Genomic DNA, 24,616 nt, shown 5'->3' on the forward strand with positions numbered 1-24,616 from the left:
AAGCATTGCTTTATTGGGTAGTGAGAGGAGGTTATTCAGGTCATATCAGGAGGTGCTCATAGTGTTATTTCACACAGAACGTATTGTTTTCCTTCATCATGTGCCGTGGATTCAATGTATCACACTGAATGGTCATGTATCCAACATAATTGAAATATAGATATCCATCAAACCTTAATGAACTAACGTATGGGTTTAATCTAATCCTTTAAATACATCTTATTTCTTCATGGATTGATTCATCAGGGGAGATAATTAAGTGTAGTTAAATTTTATCTAATGTTTTAAGCAAACCAGTAGAGGTGTCAGACCACTAATTCAAAATCCGTATCTATTCAACCATTTTTTTTCTTCCATCATCAAAGCTTTCTAAATATTTTACCTTCATAGAAACCAGGAATATCATGACTTGTACATATATCATCTTTCTACATGACATTTTCTACCACTGTAGTGAAACATGACCATTTGAAAGACTGTTTGATAACTACTACCAGTACTTAAAATAACCCATTTTTTTCTGGAAATCTTCAATAAGAATACTATGTAGGATATTTATTCTAATTGTGTATGCAAACTCAGACAAGTAAATTTTGGCTTAAAGCAGTCTTAATATACTGTGAAAGTACTTTTATTCGTGGGGTACTAATTTTCGTGGTTTTCGTGGATGACTTCATCCACGAATTTAAGTGTCCAACGAAATAAAACAATCATTGTCCAAATCAAGACATGGAAAGATCCCCATCGGTAGGTTTGACTACTGATATGGTCTAGAGAATATATTGAATAACGCCATGTCTGAGAATACTTTAATAGCAGTCACAGAACTACAACTGCATGCAGGATTAAACCCATTAAAGATTTAATAACCTAAACTGTACATTTTTTTATCTTTTAATTCTCATAAAAAATATATTTGTTCGATGACAGTCAGATTTCCGGTATTGATATACTAGTATGATAAAGTGTTCATTTTATATCCTCATAGTTCTCATACATACGGGAAATAATAATTTCATGCTGGGCTTGATTTTGATAAGAAATATTTTACAATTCAAGATACCTTTATAGCATTTGTTTATGTAACTGTTTTCTTTAGGTGACATGTTTATTGCCTAATGAACTCCTTTGATGGTCTTTAATCTGTTGATCACTTTATCCATGTTATCATGGGTTGATTAGTGTTATCACTACGATTTACACGGTCACTGTTTTCTTTGCAATTTCCTTCAATCCAGACGATTTGTAACATTCGTTTCTAAAGGCTTTAATTTTTCAATTTTTTTTTATTTTAGAAAACTAAAATCCACGAATTTAAAAACCCACGAACATGTAAATATTGCTTAAACCACGAAAATTGATACCCACGAATTAAAGTACTTTCACAGTATTATAATATATTATCTGGTAATTAATACATCAGCCAATGAAATTTATGATTACATTTTTGAAGGAGAGTATCAGAAGCAATCAATAAGACGTTTCTGAAAAGGTCTATAAAAGGGAAAGAAGAACCGAGAGGTGTCAGATTCTTGTAGGCAAATCATGGACACAAAGATCTGTTTCATTCAAATTGAGGAGACCTTGGCCTCACTGTAGAGATAGCAGGATCCTAGGAGTATATTTCACTCTTATGAAATCACAGTTGTTAGATCTATTACTGTGGATTCACTTATTTTCATGGGTTCTAAATTTCGTGCATTAAGGAAAACTTGAATGTTCATGGATATTTAATTTCGTGGTTTTGCCGAAGTAAGCAAACAAGCCTAAAAGAAATTTGTCATTAATTGCAAATTTTAATTTTATGGTTCACCTAAGGGTATACCCATCATAATTGGTATCCACAAATAAAATTGAATCCACAGTAGTTGTATTGTTTTTTTCACAAACTGAATTAGAAAGTGAAAATATCAGACTAATGATATACAAACAAAGAGTTAAGAAAAACCACCAGATAACAATTTTATTAAAACATCATTCATTAAAATAAATGACAATTCATGCAAGTATATCAACAAATATCACAGTAATAGTTCACAGTATATACCTACATAATGCCAAGTTATAAACAATAAGCAGTCTATTAAGGAGGTATAATTAGGTCAAAATAAAATAATAAGAATTTTCTCCATTAATAACCCAGAGGTACCCCTTAAATGCAATGAATTAACCATCTCTTGAAACAAATGACTGACGATTAAAATAGGTTATTGGTATTGACCTTTTTTTACCTGGAGACAAAGTTTGCTATAATAAAATCTATTATAAACCAATTATGCACTGATAGTAATATTTCCATACTTAAAACAGTACATATATATTTTAGAAGGAGTCTACTGTGAATTCATTTATTTTTGTTGGTACTAATTTTCGTGGATTATGGAAAACTTGCATATTCGGGGATATTTGATTTCGTGGATTTGCTGAAGTCTGCATACAAGCCTATTAAGAAATTGTTATTCATTGAACATTTAATTTCGTGGTTCGTCTGTACTCACGAAAGCCATGAAAATTGGTATCCAACGATTAATAATGAATCCACAGTTATTCAAATTATAAGTTTTATTTATTAAATGACTGATTGCTCTATAATGATAGACATTTATTTTAACAAGTTATGTGTTGATTATCTTATTACCATACATCTGGCAATGTGATCCATTGAAGGTATAAACTGTCTGTAGCATAACATAGCAAATTAATTTAAGCAACAAAATATAACATCAAACAGAAGATGGTTATAAGTTACTTTTATGGTTATCATTATATTTTCATAATGGAATACATCTTTAAGTGGTAATGAATTACTTCAAAAAAAAATTTGCATAAAAATTGCAGAAAATTTCCCAAACCTCAAAATTTTAATTGTATGATATAAAGTAATAAAATAAAAAAGGTGTAATCAGATTGAATTCTACATGTTCATTCTGTTTATCATTACTTGAAAAGCTAATTTTGTAAAAGAGGGAGGAAAGATACCAGAGGGACAGTCAAAATCATATTTAACTTTTTTTATTTGAACATGGATATTTCGAGGCTAGGATAATGACATTGAGCTATTTCATTGAAATATCATTAACAGATATATACTGCAATTAAAATCTTCTTGGAACTGTTTATATTCAAATTTGCATGTTCTGTCTGTTTTTACAGTTCCCTATTTTTAAACAACTGCTTTTGTAATATTTTTTGAGTACCAAATAATTCTATGAGGAATTATTCTCATTTCATTGATTGGATACAACTGTATTGAAATCATAGAAACCAAATAGTGTTCTCAATTTTACCTACAATTTTCTCTATTATTTCTAATAATTTGCTAATGAAGTCTTTATGTATACTAAGCATAATTCCCCCTCAAAAAATGAAAAATAAATAGTAAAATCTTTTGTTAAAACTTTTATCAATCAATTGGAAATGGTCATTAAAAAATCATAAGGTATAAGAGATTTAAAATTCATTTCTCTTAAAAAAAAAAGCAGGGAATTTTCCCATTAAATGAAAGGATATGAATTTATATGGCTATATATCATCAAGCAGTATTAGCAAGATATCTTTGACGCCTATTTCACCAATTTTTACCTATTTCATTAGACTAGCATTGATGAAAAATAATCTGGTTATATCAGATACCTACAATGTTCTTTTCTAAATTGTCCATGTTGATTTCATCAACAAAGAATATGAATTTATGAGTTTTTGGCTTTGGATTAGAATTTTGCGATTGAATCAACTTTTGCAATAAAATGATTGCCTCTACAATAAATCAACTGAGATTCAGTACTGATGACCAATTATGGATAGTTACAGATTATTTTGAAGGAAGCTGAGAATCATGGTTTTGTAATGTTCACTCGCTTCATGGTTCCGTATTCCGTGTCTTTCATTGGGATATATCTGTGTGAAGAAAAACAAAAGAAAAAATAATAAAATGTATTATGTTAAATGTATATTTATCATGATTATCTAACATTTAAATTTCCAGCTTTCCTTCAAAAGATATAAAATTAAAAAATATAAGAATATGTGTCTATATGGCATATGTAATACCCTGGTCACATTTTCACATTTCCATGTCGAGTAAAGCACAAAATCTAGGTCAAAACCCTAAATTGATAAGTTTACCTCATTTTGTACATGTATCCTAAGTTTTAAGTCCTGAAACAGGTCAGTCGAATAGACACACAGAACAAAACCATAATCATTTCCCTCTTTTTATTGTAGACAGGGATAAAAACTGAAATGGTTTAATTCTGTAACATTGTTATATGGTTATGTGCCTGTCTTATGTGCCTGTCCCAAGTATGAAGAGATTCTAACTGTCTGTACATTGTTGTCTATCTATTTCTTCAATATGTATTGATTTACAAATATTCGACCATCTCTATTTCATTTGCTTCAATATTTTAAGTAACCAACAGTGATGATTAAGAGCATAAACGTTTGGTCTAATATTTATAGTGGTAAAAGGGACAGAATTTGAAAGTTTTTACCAAGTTGATACCAATAATTCACATACTATCAAAGGTCCAAATAAGCTACAAATGTATAACTAACCTGTAGTTGGTAAGGTTTACAAGCCTTTATCAATGCATTAACAAGTGTACTTGTATGGTGAAAATGGACATTCTCATCTATCAACCCATGGATTATCAAAAGTCGGTTTTCTCTGGAAAAAAAGGTACATGAATGAAATTTTATAAAGAATATGAACAAATGAGTAAACAGTTACATTTTAATTCAACTTATGCATTGATTAATTATTATACATCAAGTTCAAAGGGGTCCATACAAAGAAGTGTTCAATACACGTTTCTCTTTTCTCATGTTTATATAGATTAAACCATTGGTTTCCCCGTTTCAATTGTTTTACACTAGTATTTTATTGGGTCCTTTATAGCTTGCTGTTTGGTGTGAGCCAAGGCTCCATGTTGAAGGCTGTACCTTGACGTATAATGGTTTACTTTATATAAATTATTTCTTGGATGGAGAGTTGTCTCATTGGCACTCATACCACATCTTCCTATATCTATTCAAGGTAGGTTTTGAAGATCACACTGTCTATAGTTAAGATGGGGTTTAGTTTGTTATCTTAGTTTTGCTCAAGGTGTATATGTAATGTAATGTACAGAATCCTCTGAAGGAATGTCTTCAGTGAAAACAAAAACATAACTTAGTTTCTGCAACCTTAGTTGACGTGACCATGCTAATTAAACCACTGGGAATATTAAATAACTTCTCTCTACTTGGAATAGTATTATCAATTTATTAATTTGTTACTTATTTATAATAGTTGACAAATATTTGATCTTAAATTCCAATTTTACTATGCAAGCTTACATGTCAGGGAATCTGTCAACATAAGTTAAAATAGAACTATCTCTATAATTCTCATCTTCTTGTTCAGGAATGTTCATATATCTTTCTGTATATCCTGTGTCATAAAGATTCCAGCTGACCACTGGTGCACCTGCTATTGCTACCTAAAACACACAAAAATGTTATTAAATCATATATCTATCTGCTGCTATAACATTATTTTCATTTTCGGTGAAAACTTAAAAAATACAAAATACAAAATTTACAAATTTTATTCATGAATTTTGCAAATAGAGTCATAAATAATAATAAGAAAATCATTGTAAGTATTTGATAGTAAACATATAAAACACTGATACTATGATATAAATTAGTTGAAAGTTAATAGAAAGTATACCTACTTTAAATACATTTGGGTGTTTGGCTAAACCAAGTAAAGATAGATATCCACCTACAAAAAATAAAAATAAATTAATTCAACGCCATACTACTGATATTATAAATTTCAAAACAAATAAGCTTGTTTATTTGAGATTTTCTTTGGGTTTAAATCTCTTACTATATATATATATAGAGTAGACTGTCAATAGTACAGTTTAAATCTTATTCCTAAGAAGTAAAACTTTTTGGTTATAATTTTGAATGCATGACATAAATAATTTTTCAACAGTATGAGGTCAAATTGAACAGTCATTTGAAATACTCGATAAAATGAGGTTTTCCTATTAAATTTTTTTTTATATTTTACCATTTTTTTTATTTCCTAATAATGTTAATTTACAAATAATGCACATGTACAGAATCTGAAAATGTTATTTGAAAACTTATCAATTTTAAACTTGAAAACACCAACCATAAGACCATCCATGAATAGCTACTCTGTCTAAATCTATGAAATCTACAATGGATGCTAGGTACCGCAAGCCTTCAATCTGATCGTCTAATTCTACTGTTCCCTAAAAATAAAATATCTACCATGTACATGTATATCATATACTGGTGTCTTTAAATCTGTACAATGAATTATGTAATTGGCATAACACATTTCAATATGTTCTGAATTGTATCAATTTAATTTAGAATTTTTGTTAACATTTCTTAATCATCATTGAGAAGGTAGGCCATTGCTATTTTGAAAAAAAATACCCCATTTTTCAAGTTATTCATTACTTTTTTTCAGCTCTCATCTCTGTAAATATAAGTCATAAAATTTGGTCAAAGAAACAAAATTTTTCTCGATTATTTTTAATAATTTCTTATAGTTACTTTCTTTTTTTTGTATAAAAAGTGTAAAAATTCTTATAATTAGATTGCCAAAAGATCATACACTTTCCACCAAAACTACTTTCAAATCTTTTCTTTTCCTTTTTCATTACCATCTTTAGCAAAAATTTGTTAAATACATTCTGTATGGTAACTATATGAAATACGAATTTTCAAATACTCCCAAGTTTTCATTGTTAAAATTCTGACTTTTGCCTTTATTTACCATAAAACTCTAAAAATTAGCTTTCTGACATGGCCAATTTTTTTTTTATCTTGATGTAAACAATTCCTTTCCTGAACATATCTAAAGACACCTCTACATTTATCTTTACTTACCAACAAACAACCAAACGTGAAGTAGTCATGTGCAATTCTATCATTAAAAACAATTATGAGAAATGTAGAAAGATTAATTCTGTTATTGTTTTTAATCTAAAAAAGCATAATATTACAAAGAAAAAAAAAAAAATACATAATCTTAGAATGATAAATATATTGTTTAAAGAATGTACTTACAAGTTTATGTTTTATGTAGCTTTCATATTTTAGTCCTCTATGACAGGACCCACGTCCATCTATAACTACAACTGTGTAGCCATGAGTTGCTAAAGTATGGTGTCGCAAAAACCTAGTGTACATTTAAAGAAAAAAACATATTCTTTAATTTCACAAATTAATTGAATATTTATAAAATATTTCAAATATACATTTATACTCACAATATCCTCATACATAATAATCTAAAAACAATTACAAAGATAATTTTTCTGGTTGTTCGTCGTCGTCAGCTTCGTCCGAAGACGGATGGTTTCCGGATAGTAACTTTAGTATAAGTAAATAGAAATGTATAAAATTTTAACACAATATTTTAAACCACAAAAGGAAGCTTGGGATTGATTTTGGGGGTTATGGTCCCTATGGTTTAGGAATTAGGGGCACAAAACAAGCATTTATCTAGTTTGAGGACAATAAGTTGTGTATAAGTATTTCAATTGCTCTGAAATTGTACCCAAATGTTTAATATTATAAGAAGAAGGTTTGGATTTATTATAAGGGTTATGGGGCAAACAGTCAAGGAATAAATGGCCAAAAAGGGGCCAAAAACAAGCATTTTTGTAGTTTCAAGACAATAACTTGTGTAAAAGTGTATGAATCTTTCTGAAATTATACAACAAGATAACTTACTACTAAGGGATGGTTATGATTGACTTAAGGGTGGGAGTTATGGCTCAAACCATTAATGAATTAAGGGCAAAAGAGGGGGAAAAAAGTGTGTTTTTTTGTTGAAGAACAGTAAAGACAATTTGAAAGCAGTGTAAGGGAGGTAATCCAAAAGTAATATTTGAACTACGTCACACTACTTTTAAATATGTGTATTTGAAATTAGCCAATATATATAACTTCAGTATTAATAAACTCCATTGGAAATTTGCCAATAACTTCAGTATAATAAACTTCATTGGAAATTTGCCAATAACTTAAGTATAATTGGAAATTTGCCAATAATTTTAGCATAATTGGTAATTTGCCAATTAATCAGTATAAGTATATATAAATCTTTGAAATTAAAACACAAAGTTTGAAACCACAAAAAGGAAGGTTTGGATTTATTTGGGGGTTATGGTCCCTTTGGTTTAGGAATAAGTGGTCCCTTTGGTTTAGGAATAAATTTTGCCTGAAATGGTATCACAAGTTTCCACACCACAAAAGGATGGTTAGGATTGGAGTTGTGGAGTTATGACTCAATCTGTTTAAGAGTTAGGGGCAAAAACGGGGGAAACAAGGGTTTCCTGGTTAATGGACAATTCCTTTAGCTTTGTTTCTTTCTGTTGGTACTCTTTACTATTTGTTTGCTAGTTCTAGTATGAAATTTTTAAAACTGTTTCTAGAAAATTATTATTGTCTTGAGATCATTACCTGTAAATTTATTTTTAGAAGTAACAATTAATTAATATTAATTTTAACCATGACTGTATGTCATTTTATATTTTTTAATATTTTATGATGAATTTGAATGAGTACTTATTGTTGCAAACTCCATTAGAAATTTGAATTGAGATTATTTTTGAAATAAGGGAAAGGGGTAGGTGAATGAAAAATAAAGGGGGGGTGGGGTTACAATTATTCTCATTTCAGATTTCAGAAATTAAAAAGAAAATTTCTTCAAATATTTGTTTTTTCAGGCGATTAATATTCAACAGCATAATGTATTGCTCAAAAGCAAAGAAAAAATTGTAAAGTTTATTAGACCACATTCATTCTGTGTCAGAAACCTATGCTGTGTCAACTATTTAATCACAATCCAAATTCAGAGCTATATCAAGCTCGAATGTAGAGTCCATACTTGCCCCAACTGTTCAGGATGCGACCTCTTCGGTCGTATAAAGCTGCGCCCTACGGAGCATCTGTTTTTTATCATGTATTTACTCTATATTTGCATTACAGATGAAATTTAACACTTCCTAATGTGAAAATACATTTGAAAGCTATTACTCAACTGAAAGAATATATATTAAAAGGTCAGAAAATTTAATGAAATTTGTAAGTCTGAACCTATAAAAAGTAATGAGAGTGTTTTCTTTGACTAACATTTCTGTTCAATTTATTCCTGTGATCTTCACTTTTACTAACAACTACAGGCTTGTGTCTGTGTCGCTCACCTTGGTCTATGTGAATATTAAACAAAGGAGCAGATGGATTCTTGACAAAACTGTGTTTTGGTGGTGGTGATGTGTTTGTACATCTTACTTTACTGAACATTCTTGCTGCTTACAACTATCTCTATCTATAATGTACTTGGCCAAGTAGTTTCAGTGGAAAATGTTAGTAAAAATTTACAAATTTTATGAAAATTGTTAAAAATTGACTATAAAGGACAATAACTCCTTAGGGGGTCAATTGAACATTTCGGTCATTTTGACTTATTTGTAAATCTTACTTTGCTGAACATTATTGCTGTTTACAGTTTATCTCTATCTATAATAATATTCAAGATAATAACCAAAATAAACAAAATTTCCTTAAAATTACCGATTTAGGGGCAGCAACCCAACAACAGGTTGTCTGATTCATCTGAAAATTTCAGGGCAGATAGATGTTTACCTGATAAACAATTTTACCACTGTCAGATTTGCTCTAAATGCTTTGGTTTTTGAGTTATAAGCCAAAAACTGCATTTTACCCCTATGTTCTATTTTTAGCCGTGGCGGCCATCTTGGTTGGTTGGCCGGGTCACCGGACACATTTTTTAAACAAGATACCCCAATGATGATTGTGGCCAAGTTTGGTTTAATTTGGCCAAGTAGTTTCAGAGGAGAAGATTTTTGTAAAAGTTAACGCAGGACAACGACGGACGACGCCAGACACCGGACGCCAAGTGATGATAAAAGCTCACTTGGCCCTTCAGGCCAGGTGAGCTAAAAAATTAGACAATTAAGTTTTTTAATTTGCATTATTTCATAGTTTCATGTTGAGCTTTTTAATACAGACTATACAGTAGGGTTTTTTCTCACTGTTGAACCAGTATGGTTGCCTTTAATTGCTTAAATCCTCTTCATTTGAACATATTGATGGACAGTTGTCTCATTGGCAATCAAGCCACTTATCCTTACTTTTCATAATGAACATACCTAACTCCTTTAAAAGCATTTGTAACTTGTTGAACTTGTGGCCCACCATACACCATGACTACAGTAGGCCTTTTTTCTCCAGGTTCACAACCATAAGGTTCATAATATAGGCCATGCAACTTGTATCCACATGTACTGTCAAAATTGAACAACTTTGGTGCCTGATACTCAGGACATGCTGTAGATTGAAAATATAAATAATATACACTCACTTGTCCATTGAATTAACTTTATTACATGTAGTTTCCTTACTAATAAAATTTATACATCTATCAAACACCAACAAAATTCCAAAAATAGTTGGCTTGTTGCAGTATAAAATTGGAGTTAAGTTTTAACCAGTTTGTTTCCATAAAGGTTGAACATTCAATGGATCAAATGTTAAGTAAAATCTAAGATCTTCAGAATTACTACTGGTTTTTTTTCTCCAGAGTTCTGGATCAACAGGTCTCATTATAATAAAGGTCACATTATGATAAGTTCCAGAGTTGTTTAACCTTGGTGCAAACACAAACAATGACAATGTTTTCAAGAAGTGTTAATGTTATTACATGTACCTGTGGATAACATCAGAGTGCCCAGTGTTTCTGTGTAAACAATTCCTCGTCTTCCATGACAGAGTCGGAAGATCTTACTCATTGATGTTTGTTGTATAGAACTATAAACTGTCACAAAAAAGCTACAATCCTAAAATTATTTGGAAAAAAAATCACTTTGTTTTTAAACCTTAATATTCATTACAATAATCAGACTATTTTTTTTAGAAATTGAGATTTGCAACATATAAACAGAAGAAAAAGATCTGTATATCATATATCCTTATTTTGTTATGCTTTGTTACAAGCCTTTGCAAGGTCGAATGCCTTTTTTGTGTATTTGGAATGCTCTCATGACAGTCATCTTATTCATTTTCATCCAACATTTCCTTTATGTCATAATCATAATTAAAAATAAAAGCACATCCATGCAGAAACTGTCTTGTATATATATGAAAATAAGAGTTTACATTTTGACATTCCAAACTTACCGAACTTATGGTTATATTATGAGAAAATCCTTCTTCAGTCAACCGAACCACATTCTTTGGATTGTCATATGATACACTATATCTGTAATGATATAATTAATATACAGTGCATTACATCTGTAATGACATTATTAATATGCCCAAAATGAGCTTGCATCAAGAGGTTTTATGTACAATTGAAATGTTTATAGTTAAGTGTTTTTCTCAACAGATGAAGATGAGGCATTTGTACCTGTCATAACAGGGCTCTCATTCATTAAACTCTTTTCATTAATCACTATCAGTACTGTGCTGCAACTTCAAATCCAGTATTTTGGTTGTTTTTTTCCGAGTCTTGAGTTATAGAATTATGCTCAGAATTTTATGACCTCAAGTCCTGATATCCAACATGTACATTACACACAAATAATACAACTTATCAATTGATGTTTAATTGTGAAATATAGTGGGTATTTAAGTCATGAGATGTTGTGAAATATAGTGGGTATTTAAGTCATGAGATGTTGTGAAATATAGTGGGTATTTAAGTCATGAGATGTTGTGAAATATAGTGGGTATTTAAGTCATGAGATGTTGTGAACAATTAGTATTAAGGATTTGGTTCTGTTTCTTATATTCCACAAAACAACATTTTAGCAAATTGAAATTTATATTTTCAATTGTTAGGGGTCATGTTGAAAACTATATTTAAACAATCAAGACTTGTGACATAATTTTCTTTCAACATGTGTTTATTGATTATTGATAATCTATAATCGAGGGAGGGGGCAATACTTCTTATGTTAACCTGTTTTGGCCCTTTTCAAGATGTTGTTAACTGTTATTTGAGATAAATTAAAGCTGTTAACTGTTTTTAACCCACTTTGTTAACTGTTATCAGCATTTTTGCACTTTTTGTTAACTGTTTTTGCTAAAATCAAGGTGTTGTTAACATGTTAACGGACCCCCTATTGCCCCTCCTCATAATCAGTTACACTGCATACCATAAACATGTATAAAATGATAAAATAATGCTGTTGTTTACCATGAGTATCTTGTAAATTAAATTATATTTGTTCCCATTTTTTCCTTCCAAAGTCATAATTTTTTTTTATTTCAGGTAGTACTGTAACAGTTTAATGTATCAATTACAAGTATCTCAGTTTGTTATTTCATACGTCAAAACATTCAACAATTAAATAACAACTTAGAACCTCAATTAAATAATTATTCATACATTCAACATGTTCAAAGAGCTTACAAATGTGTTTCTAATACAGAATCTTTCAAACCAATAAAATATACGACTTTCTTGTCTGTGTCAACCCAGATCTAATAAGAAAAGAAACATTTTATAAAATAATCATTTTCATGTTAAACATAATTTAAGTTGATATTCAGAATGTAAAAAAATAATTTAATATATGTGCAATAAAATTGAACAAAGTGTAGACTTTTTTCTGGAGGTGTCATGTTATCAATGCATAGAATATGTTTCAAAATTTCTCTCATGTCAATAGACAGTTCATGATACTGTCATTTCATTCCAAAACCATGAACTAACTCCTATTTCTCAAATCAGGCATATAAATTTTAAAACCATGGAAATCCTGCTACAAATTAATATGCAATTCTTGCAAGTAAGGCCCTGGTAATTATTGTGACTCTCTCTTTTGTGGTCTGTCCATTCATTGAATTTAGAGTTTATGTTGAAATTTTCCATGGTGACTTTCACATGTGCTTTTTGTTTCCCACATGTTTTTGGTTGCTATTTTTTTTCTCATTTACCCAATAACTCTATCTATTCATACTATTGATCAAAATGTTATTCTCTTCAAGTATTGATATTTGTCTTGAAAAACAATAATTCGAAAGAAAAAAATGGTATGAGTCTTGTATTTTAGCATAGGTCATGTAGGTTATCTCCTTGTAATTTTAATTTTGCAGGATACTGAAAATTGAAACCCATGGCTTGTTTATGACCTCTTATTTTCATTTCATTAATTCACTCATGCCACCTCTAACCATGTAACTGCATAATAAAGTAACAATACCTGTTTATTTATAACCTCCCAATCACCACTTGTTAAGGGGGTTTCCTCTATTATATCAGGTTCTAAAACATCTGAAAATAGTCTATGTCTTAAGAACTGTTTCATTAAAATATACATAGAACCCTATATAGCACTTCCAATTCTCATATATGGGTTGTTTTCAAATACTTTTTTGTGTTATGTTATGAAAAATAAAAGAAATTAAAAACTTGCCCTTATGATATCAATATTCATAGATTTTGTAAGTATAGCTAAACACGAAATTAAATATTTGAAGAATTCAAAATTTGTATATGCTTACTTATATCATGTATATGAGGACAAAAAAAGAAATCTATTATCCATGAAAATACAATTTTTCTTTAATTCAAGAAAAATTGAATAAGTACACAGTATTGAATCCTCTGACCACTGTTAAATATTAAATGTGGCAGATGTTGCAACAGAAAATTTATTATCAAAATTAAATCAAATTTTAGATTTCATTTTCTAACTTTAACCATGTCTTTCAAAAAATTTATAGAATAACTTTCAACTTACCTTCTATCAAATCTAAAGCACTTTTGTAATTATCACAGTTTTTCAGCTTTGATGTTACCACTACAAACTCCTCAGAGTCTGAATTGACCAGTTTTTGTGCTCGACCAGTAAAATCGAGCACACATTTTACTCGACCTGGCTCGACCTGGTCTCGACAGTACTTAACTGTACTGATTTGTACTCGACTTCAGTCTCGACTTTACTTGAAAAATCTGAATTGGTCTCGACCTTTTCTCAACCAGTCTCGACTTGTCTCGACAGTGCTCGACCAGTCTCGACCAATGCTCGACCTGTCTCGACCAATGCTCGACCTGTCTCGACCAATGCTCGACCAGTCTCGACCAATGCTCGACCAGTCTCGACTAATGCTTAATCAGTCTCGACCTTTAAATTGAGTCTCGACTGGTATCGACCAAGTCTCGACTGGTATCGACCAAGTCTCGACTGGTCTTAACCTATTCTTGACTTGTCTCGACCAAATTTTCTAACCAAAAAAATTATTAGAAGAAATCTACTTTGTGTAGTAACAGATTTGAATAAGAGTTACTTCCCCTGGCTAGCATTGCAACAATAATTTAACAAAATAAATCTACATGTAATTACATTCATGTCTTGGAATATTGAAATGTAACTGATTAAGACTTAATTTCATAATTATTTGAATGATAATTTGAATTTGTTACCTAAATGAACTTTGACAAAAGATAAATGGGTGTATCCAAACACCACCAAAGATATCTTAAAAAATACTGCAATAGAAAGTGATGCAAAATAGTTGTGGGTATAAAAACTAATCATCATACAACAGGTTTAAAAAAAAATACCATATCTTAATTTTTGGATGAAAACACTATGTTAGGTTTTGAGTAATTTGATATATCCAGATAAAAAAAGATTTTGTTTGATAACACGTGTCAGTAATCGACTGTTATAAAATTCCTGACCCATGAAATCATGCAGTGATTAAATTATATATTTTTATTCCTTCTGTTGATTATAATTGTAAAAAAGGGACGAAAGATACCAGAGAAATAGTCAAACACATAGATTAAAAATAAACTGACAACACCATAGCTAAAAATAAAATGACAAACAGACAAAGAATGATACAGAAAACATAACATGAAAACTAAAGACTAAGTGCTAGCCTGCATAATCAGTGGTTGTTGTTTGTGTTTGTGTAACATAAGTAAGGCCATTAGTTTTCTCGTTTGAATTGTTTTACATTGTCTTATAGGGGCCTGTTATAACTAATTATGCGGTATGGGCTCTGCTCATTGTTGAAGGCCGTACAGTGACCTATAGTTGTTAATGTCTGTGTCATTTTGGCCTTTTATGGATAGTTGTCTCATTGACAATCATACCACATCTTCTTTTTTATAAGCAACATTAACCCCACCAAAAACTGGGGGTGATCTCAGGTGAACTGTTAAAGCAGATCCTGCTCCACATGTGTGTGTTAGATTTTTTTTCTTTTTGAAATGACAAATAAACTGCCAAATATTGCAGATGCTGATATCATTTTAAATGAATGTTCAAGATGAACTTGGTGATAATAAGATGACGAGTTATTGATGTAATTCAACAAAGACGTCTTTTTTTCAATTTAATTTCTAGATGTGTAAAATAAGAGATGTATATATATAGATCAAATAATTTATTTCCAGCACAAACTCAATATTATAAATAGTGATATAAAATATATAACACAAAACTTAAAACTATATATATAATAAAACAGATAATAAAACAGATATACACACATTTACTCTTTAAACTAAACAAAATTTGTGTTAAAAGTTAAAACAGTTAAAATACAGCACAAAGCAAATCCAGGATATGAATAGTTTCCACAAATTCTTCAAATTCTATTAATTTCAAAATGGAATTTTATTAAATAAATTAATTCACTTCAACTTCTGCTAAGTCATGCATTTAAATAGAAATACACACTATTCTTTTATTAATAATCAATATCAATAAGGCATAACAAAGATATTTGTTATTATTATTAAATAGCTCTCAGAAAAACAAATGGTCTTATTTCATACATAGAGATTCATGCAATTTCCCCTTAAAAAATAAAGTGTTGAGAAGGTGTTTTTATTATCTTTTGTTATTTACATATACCGGTAGTTTATATGATCAGGAAAAAATAATATCAAAAAGTACCCCACACAAGAGACAGATATATCTTATTCAATTATAAAAATGAAGTATTTAAATTAAGAAAATTTGAAACAGCAAAAGTACCCAGCACAAGGTACAGGCATACATTTTGATTGCCACAAAAAGTTATTCATTTCATTTAGAAATATCTGAATAAATTTTAAACTGTTAATGTATACATCAAGAGGCTTATATCAATTTAAAGTTGTTCCCATCAAAATTATTCATTAATTTAGGAAAATTTAAAACTACAGATATCCTACACTGTCATGCCTGTGAAAGCAAGTGTACACTTTATACAGTCCATGAAAAATGTATTTATTTTATTTAGGAAGTTTTAAAAACACAAAGGTATCCTGCATATTAGGCACAGACACATCCTAAAATTCTTATGTGTGGTGATCCTTATGTACGATAGATGTTATCACTAATTTAATCATACATTCAAAAACCAACGATTGTCCTCTTCGACAGCAGAAACAAGTGGATCGCTTATGTCACTCAACAGGCAAAGATTTGTCATTAAAGTCTTGTTTTCTGAAAACCAAAATAGTCCACATTGTTCTGCTAATGGAAAACGATCCAGCAGTACCCAGGTGTACACATTGTTCCTAAATGAATGTCGGTACAATTTTTTTATTTTGCCAAAAACCTTTGAAGGATCTCTTGTATGAATTATAAAATCACATGATCTTGCTGAAATTTGATGGGACTCTGTGGCAAAGAAAATGTCCTTTCTTTTGGTTTTGTCGTATCTTGTTGTTGTTTGTATTGATTCTACAACTGGATCAATGTCGCACATTTCAATGTCAGAATTGCTGAATATTTTGCAATACTTTTCCTTGATTATTTTGATGTGATCAGTTGGAAGCATTGTCTTACTTGAATGTTTGTTGGTTTTTAGCAAGTCTTCTTCTGAATTGCATATCTTCTTGACAATTCGTCGAAGGGATGTCTGCCTATCAGTTGTTTCTTGTTTAACTGTACCGCTTAATAAATTAAACACACTCCAATCATAAATCTGAAAGAAAAAGAAAATTAATAATAAAATGCAGGACATCTTTAAATAAACTATTATCAATGAGATATGTCTCGCCTTTTTTTAATTTTGATTACCATTATGCAAATGTCGAAACTAAAATAGCAATACTTTTACATAAGTTATGCAAATATTCAAAGTCGACGAACTATGACTGAGGTACATGGCTAAAGAATCTCCATGTTAATGAGATGTGCCAATGCGAATACAACTGAACCATGAAGAGGTGGGAAAAAGGGGGGGGAGGGGCAAATATAATCTCCATTGAAATGATTGCTTACTAATTATCATTGACTTCACATAAGTAGTTCCTCTATACTGATCTAATCAGAAACTTATAAATTTAAACTTAGCAAGAGTTTACAAGTTGTTAGACAATGACTGAGGGGGCATAGACAAATATTCTCCCTGGAAATTAGATGTACAAATGCTTATGCAATTGAATACCAATTTACATTGGCCTACAACTAATGGTTCCCATTGAACTGACCTAATCCCAATCAAATACATGTTAACTTAGTCAAATTTTCAAAGTCAATAAACCTTGACTGAGGGGGCAGTGGAAAATGGAAATGAGATGTGTCAATGCTAAGGCAACTGCATACCAAACAGGATTGACCTACATGAATAAATCAAAATATACAAACAGGTGTTAATGAAAATTATTCTTTTCATATAAAGAAACAGATTTCTACATAGTTACTTGTGGATTATCAAATTTATCCAATCTCAATAGTTAAAAGTATGAATTTTAAAGGTCCCACCTAGGCTTGGGCTTAAAAAGGAGTAGGTCCGGTAAGACCCCTTTTTGGCCCCAAAATATAACAGTTTTACAAAATTGTTAAAATGTAAACTTTAAGTTATTTATTGGACAGTTGAATGCTTCTGCTACATAAAAATTGGCTGTTTTTGACAATACAATTGACATATATCATGTTGTGGCACCATTAAGTCATGCTAAATTACTGAAAACTTCAAAATTCTATCATTTTAGTTTTTGACGGTTTCCCTTTTAAATCGAAAGTGGCCGCATTCATGTTCATCCCTAATATTGAAATGTAAGTTGTATTTTATGATAATACATAACATATATAGAGGTTGTGGATGAACAAGGATGCGGCCACTTTCAATTTCGACAAAAACGATCTGAAAAGTGACCTTTTTTGGCATATTTGAGAAATTTTGCATATTTGAGCTTGAATCGGATCAATTTTAATTACTAAATCAGTAAAAATCTTTCACATTTACTAATTGAATCAAGTGAAATAGACACTTAAGGTAGTATGGGTGTCTTCCTCCATCTTGGATTGTTAAAAACAGAGAACCAAAGGTCCAGATTTTCTAACAAATTAGCAAAATTTGATGCAGGAATGCAGATATTTAATATGAATTTTCATTAAAAAGAACCAATTTATAAGAATATAACTTATAAATATTAACATTTTTGAAAATATTGATTAATATTGTTTGTTTTTTTGTTTTTTTTTTAAACTGGCATTTTAAGGGGAGGTATAGCTCTGAAACAATGCATTTTCTAAAGGATTCTACATGGAATTTTCCTATTTTGTATTTTAGCTGAAAAAAACGTACAGTGACCCTATCTTTTCTTTTGATATTCTCCGAGCATTGTCTGAAAGCTATCTTTTCCTTTTTTAACAATTCTATCATTTTGTTTATTTTTTAATCACAAAATGGTGTTTTTTCCTGTATAATCCATACAAAATGTGTCATTTTGTCACATCCTGTAGCTTGAGAAAATGCGCGGTGACCTATCATTTTTATTATATTTTTCAACATATATCAATAGATACTACGTTTTGGCAAAGTATGAACAAATTCTATCATTTCTATTTTAGACTCCCATACCACCTTAAATGTTTAAAAAGTGGTCAAAATCTTTTGTCAGATGAAACTGAAATTTGAGGCCAAAATGAGTCCTTACCGGACCTACTCCTTTATAATTCAACTATCTTGATCAAATATTTAGTAACATGGACGCGGAACCTCTTGTGATTCTTGCTGCAGTGAATATAAAATTTTATCAAAGACAATTTTCAAAGATTTTAGATGATAAGAAAACAGAAAATTTATATTCCCATTATAAGACAAAATATTGTGCCGATAATTTTTTTTTTTTTTCTTTATACCGCAATTTTTTAATGATCAAATTGTTTTTTAGCACTTGTTGACAAAAATAAATTTAAAACTTACACGATATGTTTGCATAACTGTTGACTCCTCATGACCATGTTGCACGATCTGTCTTGTAATCCAACTATTGGCTCTTTCTAATGGATACAACCATCTGTCGTACAATGGCCCAAAATCATTATAGCCTTCAGGAATGTGATGAAGTAAGTGGGTGGTCAAGTTCTGCAAATCAAGAAACAATTTCTACACATTATAATTATTATTTGTTGTAAGTGTAAAGTGATTCTTAAAATAAAGTTAGAACCTGTTAGGCTGACATTTATTCCAATCTTTCAAGTTATTTGGAAACTAATTAGTATCACCAGAAGTAAAGTTTTCATATGCCAAAGAGGTCAATGCATATACAAAACACACATGTTGATTATTTACTGCAATTATAGAGAGAACAGGAACTGCGAACGAGTTAATTATACTAAATTGAATTAATTAAAAGGGGGATCCTGCATTTATTGCATCATATGACTCATACACTAGAAGTCCTACGATAAGGCCCTAATCAGCAAAGGTCACAATTCTTATCTGGCCACTTCAATACATTTTGTGAACATAATTTTCATATAAACATGATAAATCATTTTGTTTAATAAACAAACCCATAAAATATATAAAAAAAAAAAGAATATGTGGTATGATTGCCAATGAGACAACTATCCACAAAAGACGAAAATGACACAGACATTAACAATTATAGGTAAATGTACAGCCTTCCACAATGAGCAAAGCCCATATACCACATAGTCAGCTATAAGAAGTTATTTTATGTCACAAATTTATAAATAAAAACACTTTCTGCGGTAACAGGTTTCAGATGTTTGGTATAAATCATATTATAAGCAAAAATAAGTTAATATCTAAAGCTAAACAACTCTGTTAAATCCTCCCACCAAAGGCCATCTTCATCACAAAGATACTTTTCATTTTTCCCACCATGTTCTATTTTCAATAAAATTGGCTGTCCTCCTTGGTTGCCAAGTCATTATTATTATATATATAAATGTATATGTACCCAGCCACGTCTAATCTGTGTTTATTTGTAAGATGTATATTTCAATTTGTACCCATATGGTATCCATCTGATGAGTTAAGCCATTTCAAACAGATTTTTATAGTTATTTAATATGTTGTACTGTAACACTACTGTCCCACTGTTTCACCCTGCCACATTCTGTATGTATGTACCTTCTCAAGTCAGCAGCCTGTAATTGAGTAGTTGTTGTTTGTTGATGTGTTACAAATTTATTCTATTCATATTTTGTACATAAATTAGACCATTAGTTTTCTCAATTGAATTCGTCATTTACACTGTAGTGTCCTTTTATAGCTGACTATGCGGTATGGGTTTTGCTTATTGCTGAAGGCCTTAGTTGTAAATTTCTGTGTCATTTGGTCTCTTGTGGAGAGTTGTCTCATTGGCAATCATACCACATCTTTTTTTATATATTTTAAAGTACAGATCTGTAACCCTATTTTACCTGTAAAGTGAGTGGAAAATCCCTTTCAAGCAATGCCACAGCAAGATGAGTGTCTGCTATCAATGATGGTATTTCATCTTTCATGAAGGTTGGTTTAACCAGTCGACTAAGCACAGTAAACAGTTGGAAAAGGGTTTGTTCCTGTTGATGTCCAAGTAGTCCTCTCAAACACCAGGCAGCTACATTGTAGGTCACAAACTAAAACAGAATTTAAAAATTCAGAATGCATTGATATTTAAATTCTATTTATTAATGTTCTACTCTACAAACCCATCCTTACCATGATTCATTTGATTTATTTGTAAAAACATTTCTAACTTGCCCCATGTAATTATTATGGCTCATTGTTATAGTTTTTTAAATTGTTCCTGATCAAAGTTCTGATGATATGTAAGTGTGAATGGTTCTCTTAGTTAAACTTATGTCAAATCTTTTTTTTTACTTTTCAGAAACTTATTACATATCTTTAACCAAATTAATTGACAGTATCTACTTATATAATAGATAATAAAAAAAAAAGATTTTGTTAATCAAACAACTATGGAGCTTTGAATCAATATTGATTTGAAAATAATAACACTGGTGTTTTTGTTTTTGTTTTTTTTTTATCTTAAACTAATAAACATGAGGTTGCAGAGATTATCATGGACTCAATACAGGTCCATTTATAAACAATTAGATATATATGTAAAGGATCTTATCTCAAAATACATATATATATCCTAGCTCACTGTGACTTTAAATTTCTAAGAAGCCAGATTCTCAGATTTTAACAACAAAAAGGGTAAATTTACTACAAAGGTACGTTACACAATTCTAATGTGATCAAGAAATTTCAAAAAAAAATAATTTAACATGTTTGAGACTGAGAGATTAAAAAAAACGACTTTTCAAATATCAATGAATATATTGAAAAACACCAGGATTTGTCTAGCTTCAATGGCAATATTTGGATAAACTCAAAATAATTTTCAGATTGATAACTCTTCACCTGTGATTCTGGCATAAAATTATGTAATTTAATCTTGGACCAATATTTGATTTGAATTTTAATGATTTTGGTGATTTTGAAAAAAAAATTATTACAAATATTTTTAAAATATTATTATAAAAGAGGGACGAAAGAGTATAAAGTATTATGAATTTGCTTCAAAAATTTAAAAACCCTGAAAATATCCCACAGGTTACATGCCTCTAAAACATAACAATTTAAGAAATTACTTACTTGTTGCTTTCCATGCATGGTTCTCAGAGTCCATTGTCGGGTGAAGTGATCAGCTGGAGTGTAGTCAAAACCTTTTGGGTATTCTATTGAACCAGCTCTTTTGTCTGCAACCTTAATTTTTAATTTGGAAAGTGACCATGGTGCCTCTGGTATTGTAGGTGATTCTTCAAGACTAGTGGGAGTAGATTTGGGTTTTGGCAGTTGAGTTTTCTTGCGCTGCTTTGATGGATTGACACAAGGTGCATCTGGTGCCTTTCTCTTCATATTTGGCCATGTCTCTTCAAATCGTTGGTATTGTTTCTCACAGTTACGAACTTTAATGGTGTCTGTCTTGCCACTTATTAAGTCTAGGATGTTGCTGATGACATCAGAGATAGTGTGCATGCCATCAGTCTGCATCTGTTTAAGTCTATCAAAATATGGTAGTGAAGTAAGTGGATGGATACCCTTTACACCAGTTTGCTTTTGAAAATTTGTCTTTTGATTTTTGTTTGGTTTTTGGTCAAACTCCCGTCTTGCTGCCATTTCTTCCTCATTAGTGAAAGACTCAGGTCTGGTACTGTTTACTGCACTCTTTATGGCAAATGATTTACTATCAAGTCGTAGTGGTGAATCTGCTGTTAAAAATTGCCTATTACATACATGTAAAGTCTTGTTCAGTGTGTTGCTTCGGACACCATCTTCTTTACAAAACACACAGGATCTCAATGCAGCTTGGCCTGATAAATGCAGCAGCTTGGAAAACGCAGGGATGTCACATAAGTACTGCAGCAAAGCTATCTTCACAGTAACAGGTGCCTCTTTATGGGAGTCATACATCTTTGATTCCATGTTCACAAGTAGTTCATCAACTAGAATCGATATGTAGGGGTCAAGAGATTTTGGTTCTTTACGTCCATGACCTGGTACGATTCCCAATAACATCATTGGACCTAAGACATAGCGGATATCCTGTGGAAGAGTTATCCAAGTAAGAATGATAGGCCACATCGATTTTAAGGCTGCAGTGTTTTTATTTGGATTAACTCCATCTGTGAACAAAGCTAGTGGTACACAGCTAGATACATCAGAATCTTTAAAAATACCATGTTTCATCTGATCTATGAATATTTTACCATCAGTATAGTCATTAAGTTGGCCATTTATTTTCACCTTATCTGCATGTATAAGTTTTGCAAGATTTTTTGTACCGTACCAACGGTTGATCCTAGGAACAACAGGCATGTAGTTGTAAGTTTTCCTACACCTATTACTGTCTTTGTAATGTAGCAGTTCGTTACACACTGAGCAATTGCGGACATCATCATTTATTGGGAAGCATTTGCAGTCATTAATGCAGCATTTGTACTGTATAATTGGCATCAGAAGTGGCTTGATGATATTAAGTGCTTCTTTATAGGTTGCTGGAAGAAGGTTAGGCTGTGGAAGGATATGTTTCTCATGCTGTAAACACTCTGTAAGAGCTGCTTTTGACATGCCATTGTTCGTTGAAAAAATTAGCATATGTTCTGCTATTGCGTCAAATACTGTTCTTGAAGATCCATCAAAAAGTGGTGTCTGATAAACATCTTTATCCTGGCTTTTCTGCAAATTGTAAAGGTGGTCTACATCAGAGAAGTTCTGCACATCTGCCAAATTGTTTATATGTTCATCATGTGCATTCTTGCAGTGTAAACGAAAGGTCTTTATGTTCACAAATTTCCCATTGCAGGTGTTGCACATGCAACAATGTCTCTTGCTGTCTGATGACATGATAGAGTAGAATATGCCTGCTGGTGACGGCACAACCTCACTGAAATATAAATTGAAATTGTTACTAAAATAGATTTTTTGAGATTTTTTCCCAAATCAATAACAATATCATGAATAAATAATTTTGCTGACTACTGTTCTAATTCATGACTGATAAAACAATGGATTCTTAGGGACGACATCAAAATATCAATGTAAGATAAAAAACTTATTTCAAATAGTTTGGGGGTGGGGGGTTGAACTGCTACAAGATTTGGTTATCCGACGTTGATTTTTACATATAACCATGATAACCATATGGGTTAATCAATTTTTCCCAAAAGAGGGGGGTAGGGGGGTCAGTGAAAAAACTATGTGAATTAAGTTTTTTATCCTTCATTGAACTCTTGATGTCGTCCCTTACGGTATCTAGGGATTTTATACTTTACATTTCTGTGTTAACTTATGATCGTTAATCAAATTGTTTACTCTCACAATTTTTGTCATTTTTAGACTGTTTTTATTATACGCCTAGGATGGGATGTATTATGGTATACCGTTGTCCGTCTGTCTGTACATGTACGTCCATCCGTCCGTCGTCCACACTTCGGACAATAACTCAAAAACACCTTCACCAATATCCATGAAACTTAAGTGAATTGTTTATATCTATTGACGCAAGCTCCTGTTTGTTTTTTTTTTAATTTCAGATTTTAAGTTTTGGATTTATGGGGCTTTATTCATAAAAAAGGGGTGATTTTCAACACTTCGGACAATAACTCAAAAAGGCTTTCACCAATGTCCATGAAACTTTGGTGAATTGTTTATATCTATAATTGAAAGCTCCCTTTCACTTTTTTTGTAATTTCAGATTTTAAGTTTTGGATTTATGGGGCTTTATTCATAAAAAAAAGGGAATTTTTAACACTTCTGACAATAACTTAAAAAGGCTTTG

At 30.9% G+C, this 24,616-nt stretch overlaps 2 protein-coding genes across 2 annotated transcripts in view; both read right to left on the minus strand.

The window, feature by feature from the left end:
* Positions 1 to 3,556: 3,556 nt before the first annotated feature.
* Positions 3,557 to 24,616, minus strand: part of LOC143079255 (dipeptidyl peptidase 9-like) — a 71,298-nt gene continuing 50,238 nt past the window's right edge. Inside the window, exons 10-21 of the mRNA XM_076254491.1 lie at positions 13,815 to 13,869; positions 13,275 to 13,345; positions 12,482 to 12,552; positions 11,242 to 11,323; positions 10,772 to 10,901; positions 10,215 to 10,392; positions 7,102 to 7,213; positions 6,173 to 6,275; positions 5,717 to 5,770; positions 5,341 to 5,479; positions 4,558 to 4,669; positions 3,557 to 3,897 (exon numbers count right to left, since the gene is read on the minus strand). Of these exons, the coding sequence (XP_076110606.1) occupies positions 3,805 to 3,897; positions 4,558 to 4,669; positions 5,341 to 5,479; positions 5,717 to 5,770; positions 6,173 to 6,275; positions 7,102 to 7,213; positions 10,215 to 10,392; positions 10,772 to 10,901; positions 11,242 to 11,323; positions 12,482 to 12,552; positions 13,275 to 13,345; positions 13,815 to 13,869 (1,200 nt within the window). The 3' untranslated portion in view covers positions 3,557 to 3,804. The remainder of the gene's footprint in view (positions 3,898 to 4,557; positions 4,670 to 5,340; positions 5,480 to 5,716; positions 5,771 to 6,172; positions 6,276 to 7,101; positions 7,214 to 10,214; positions 10,393 to 10,771; positions 10,902 to 11,241; positions 11,324 to 12,481; positions 12,553 to 13,274; positions 13,346 to 13,814; positions 13,870 to 24,616) is intronic.
* Positions 15,560 to 23,793, minus strand: LOC143079254 (uncharacterized). The gene is made up of 4 exons (XM_076254489.1): positions 21,931 to 23,793; positions 20,706 to 20,903; positions 19,234 to 19,395; positions 15,560 to 17,004 (listed from the first exon to the last, which is right to left on the minus strand). The coding sequence occupies exons 1-4, from the start codon at positions 23,680 to 23,682 to the stop codon at positions 16,420 to 16,422; spliced, it is 2,697 nt and encodes an 898-aa protein (XP_076110604.1). The 5' UTR covers positions 23,683 to 23,793; the 3' UTR covers positions 15,560 to 16,419.

This window comes from Mytilus galloprovincialis, chromosome 6, assembly GCF_965363235.1.
Source record: "Mytilus galloprovincialis chromosome 6, xbMytGall1.hap1.1, whole genome shotgun sequence".
In the NCBI taxonomy this organism is placed as follows: Eukaryota; Metazoa; Mollusca; class Bivalvia; order Mytilida; family Mytilidae; genus Mytilus; species Mytilus galloprovincialis.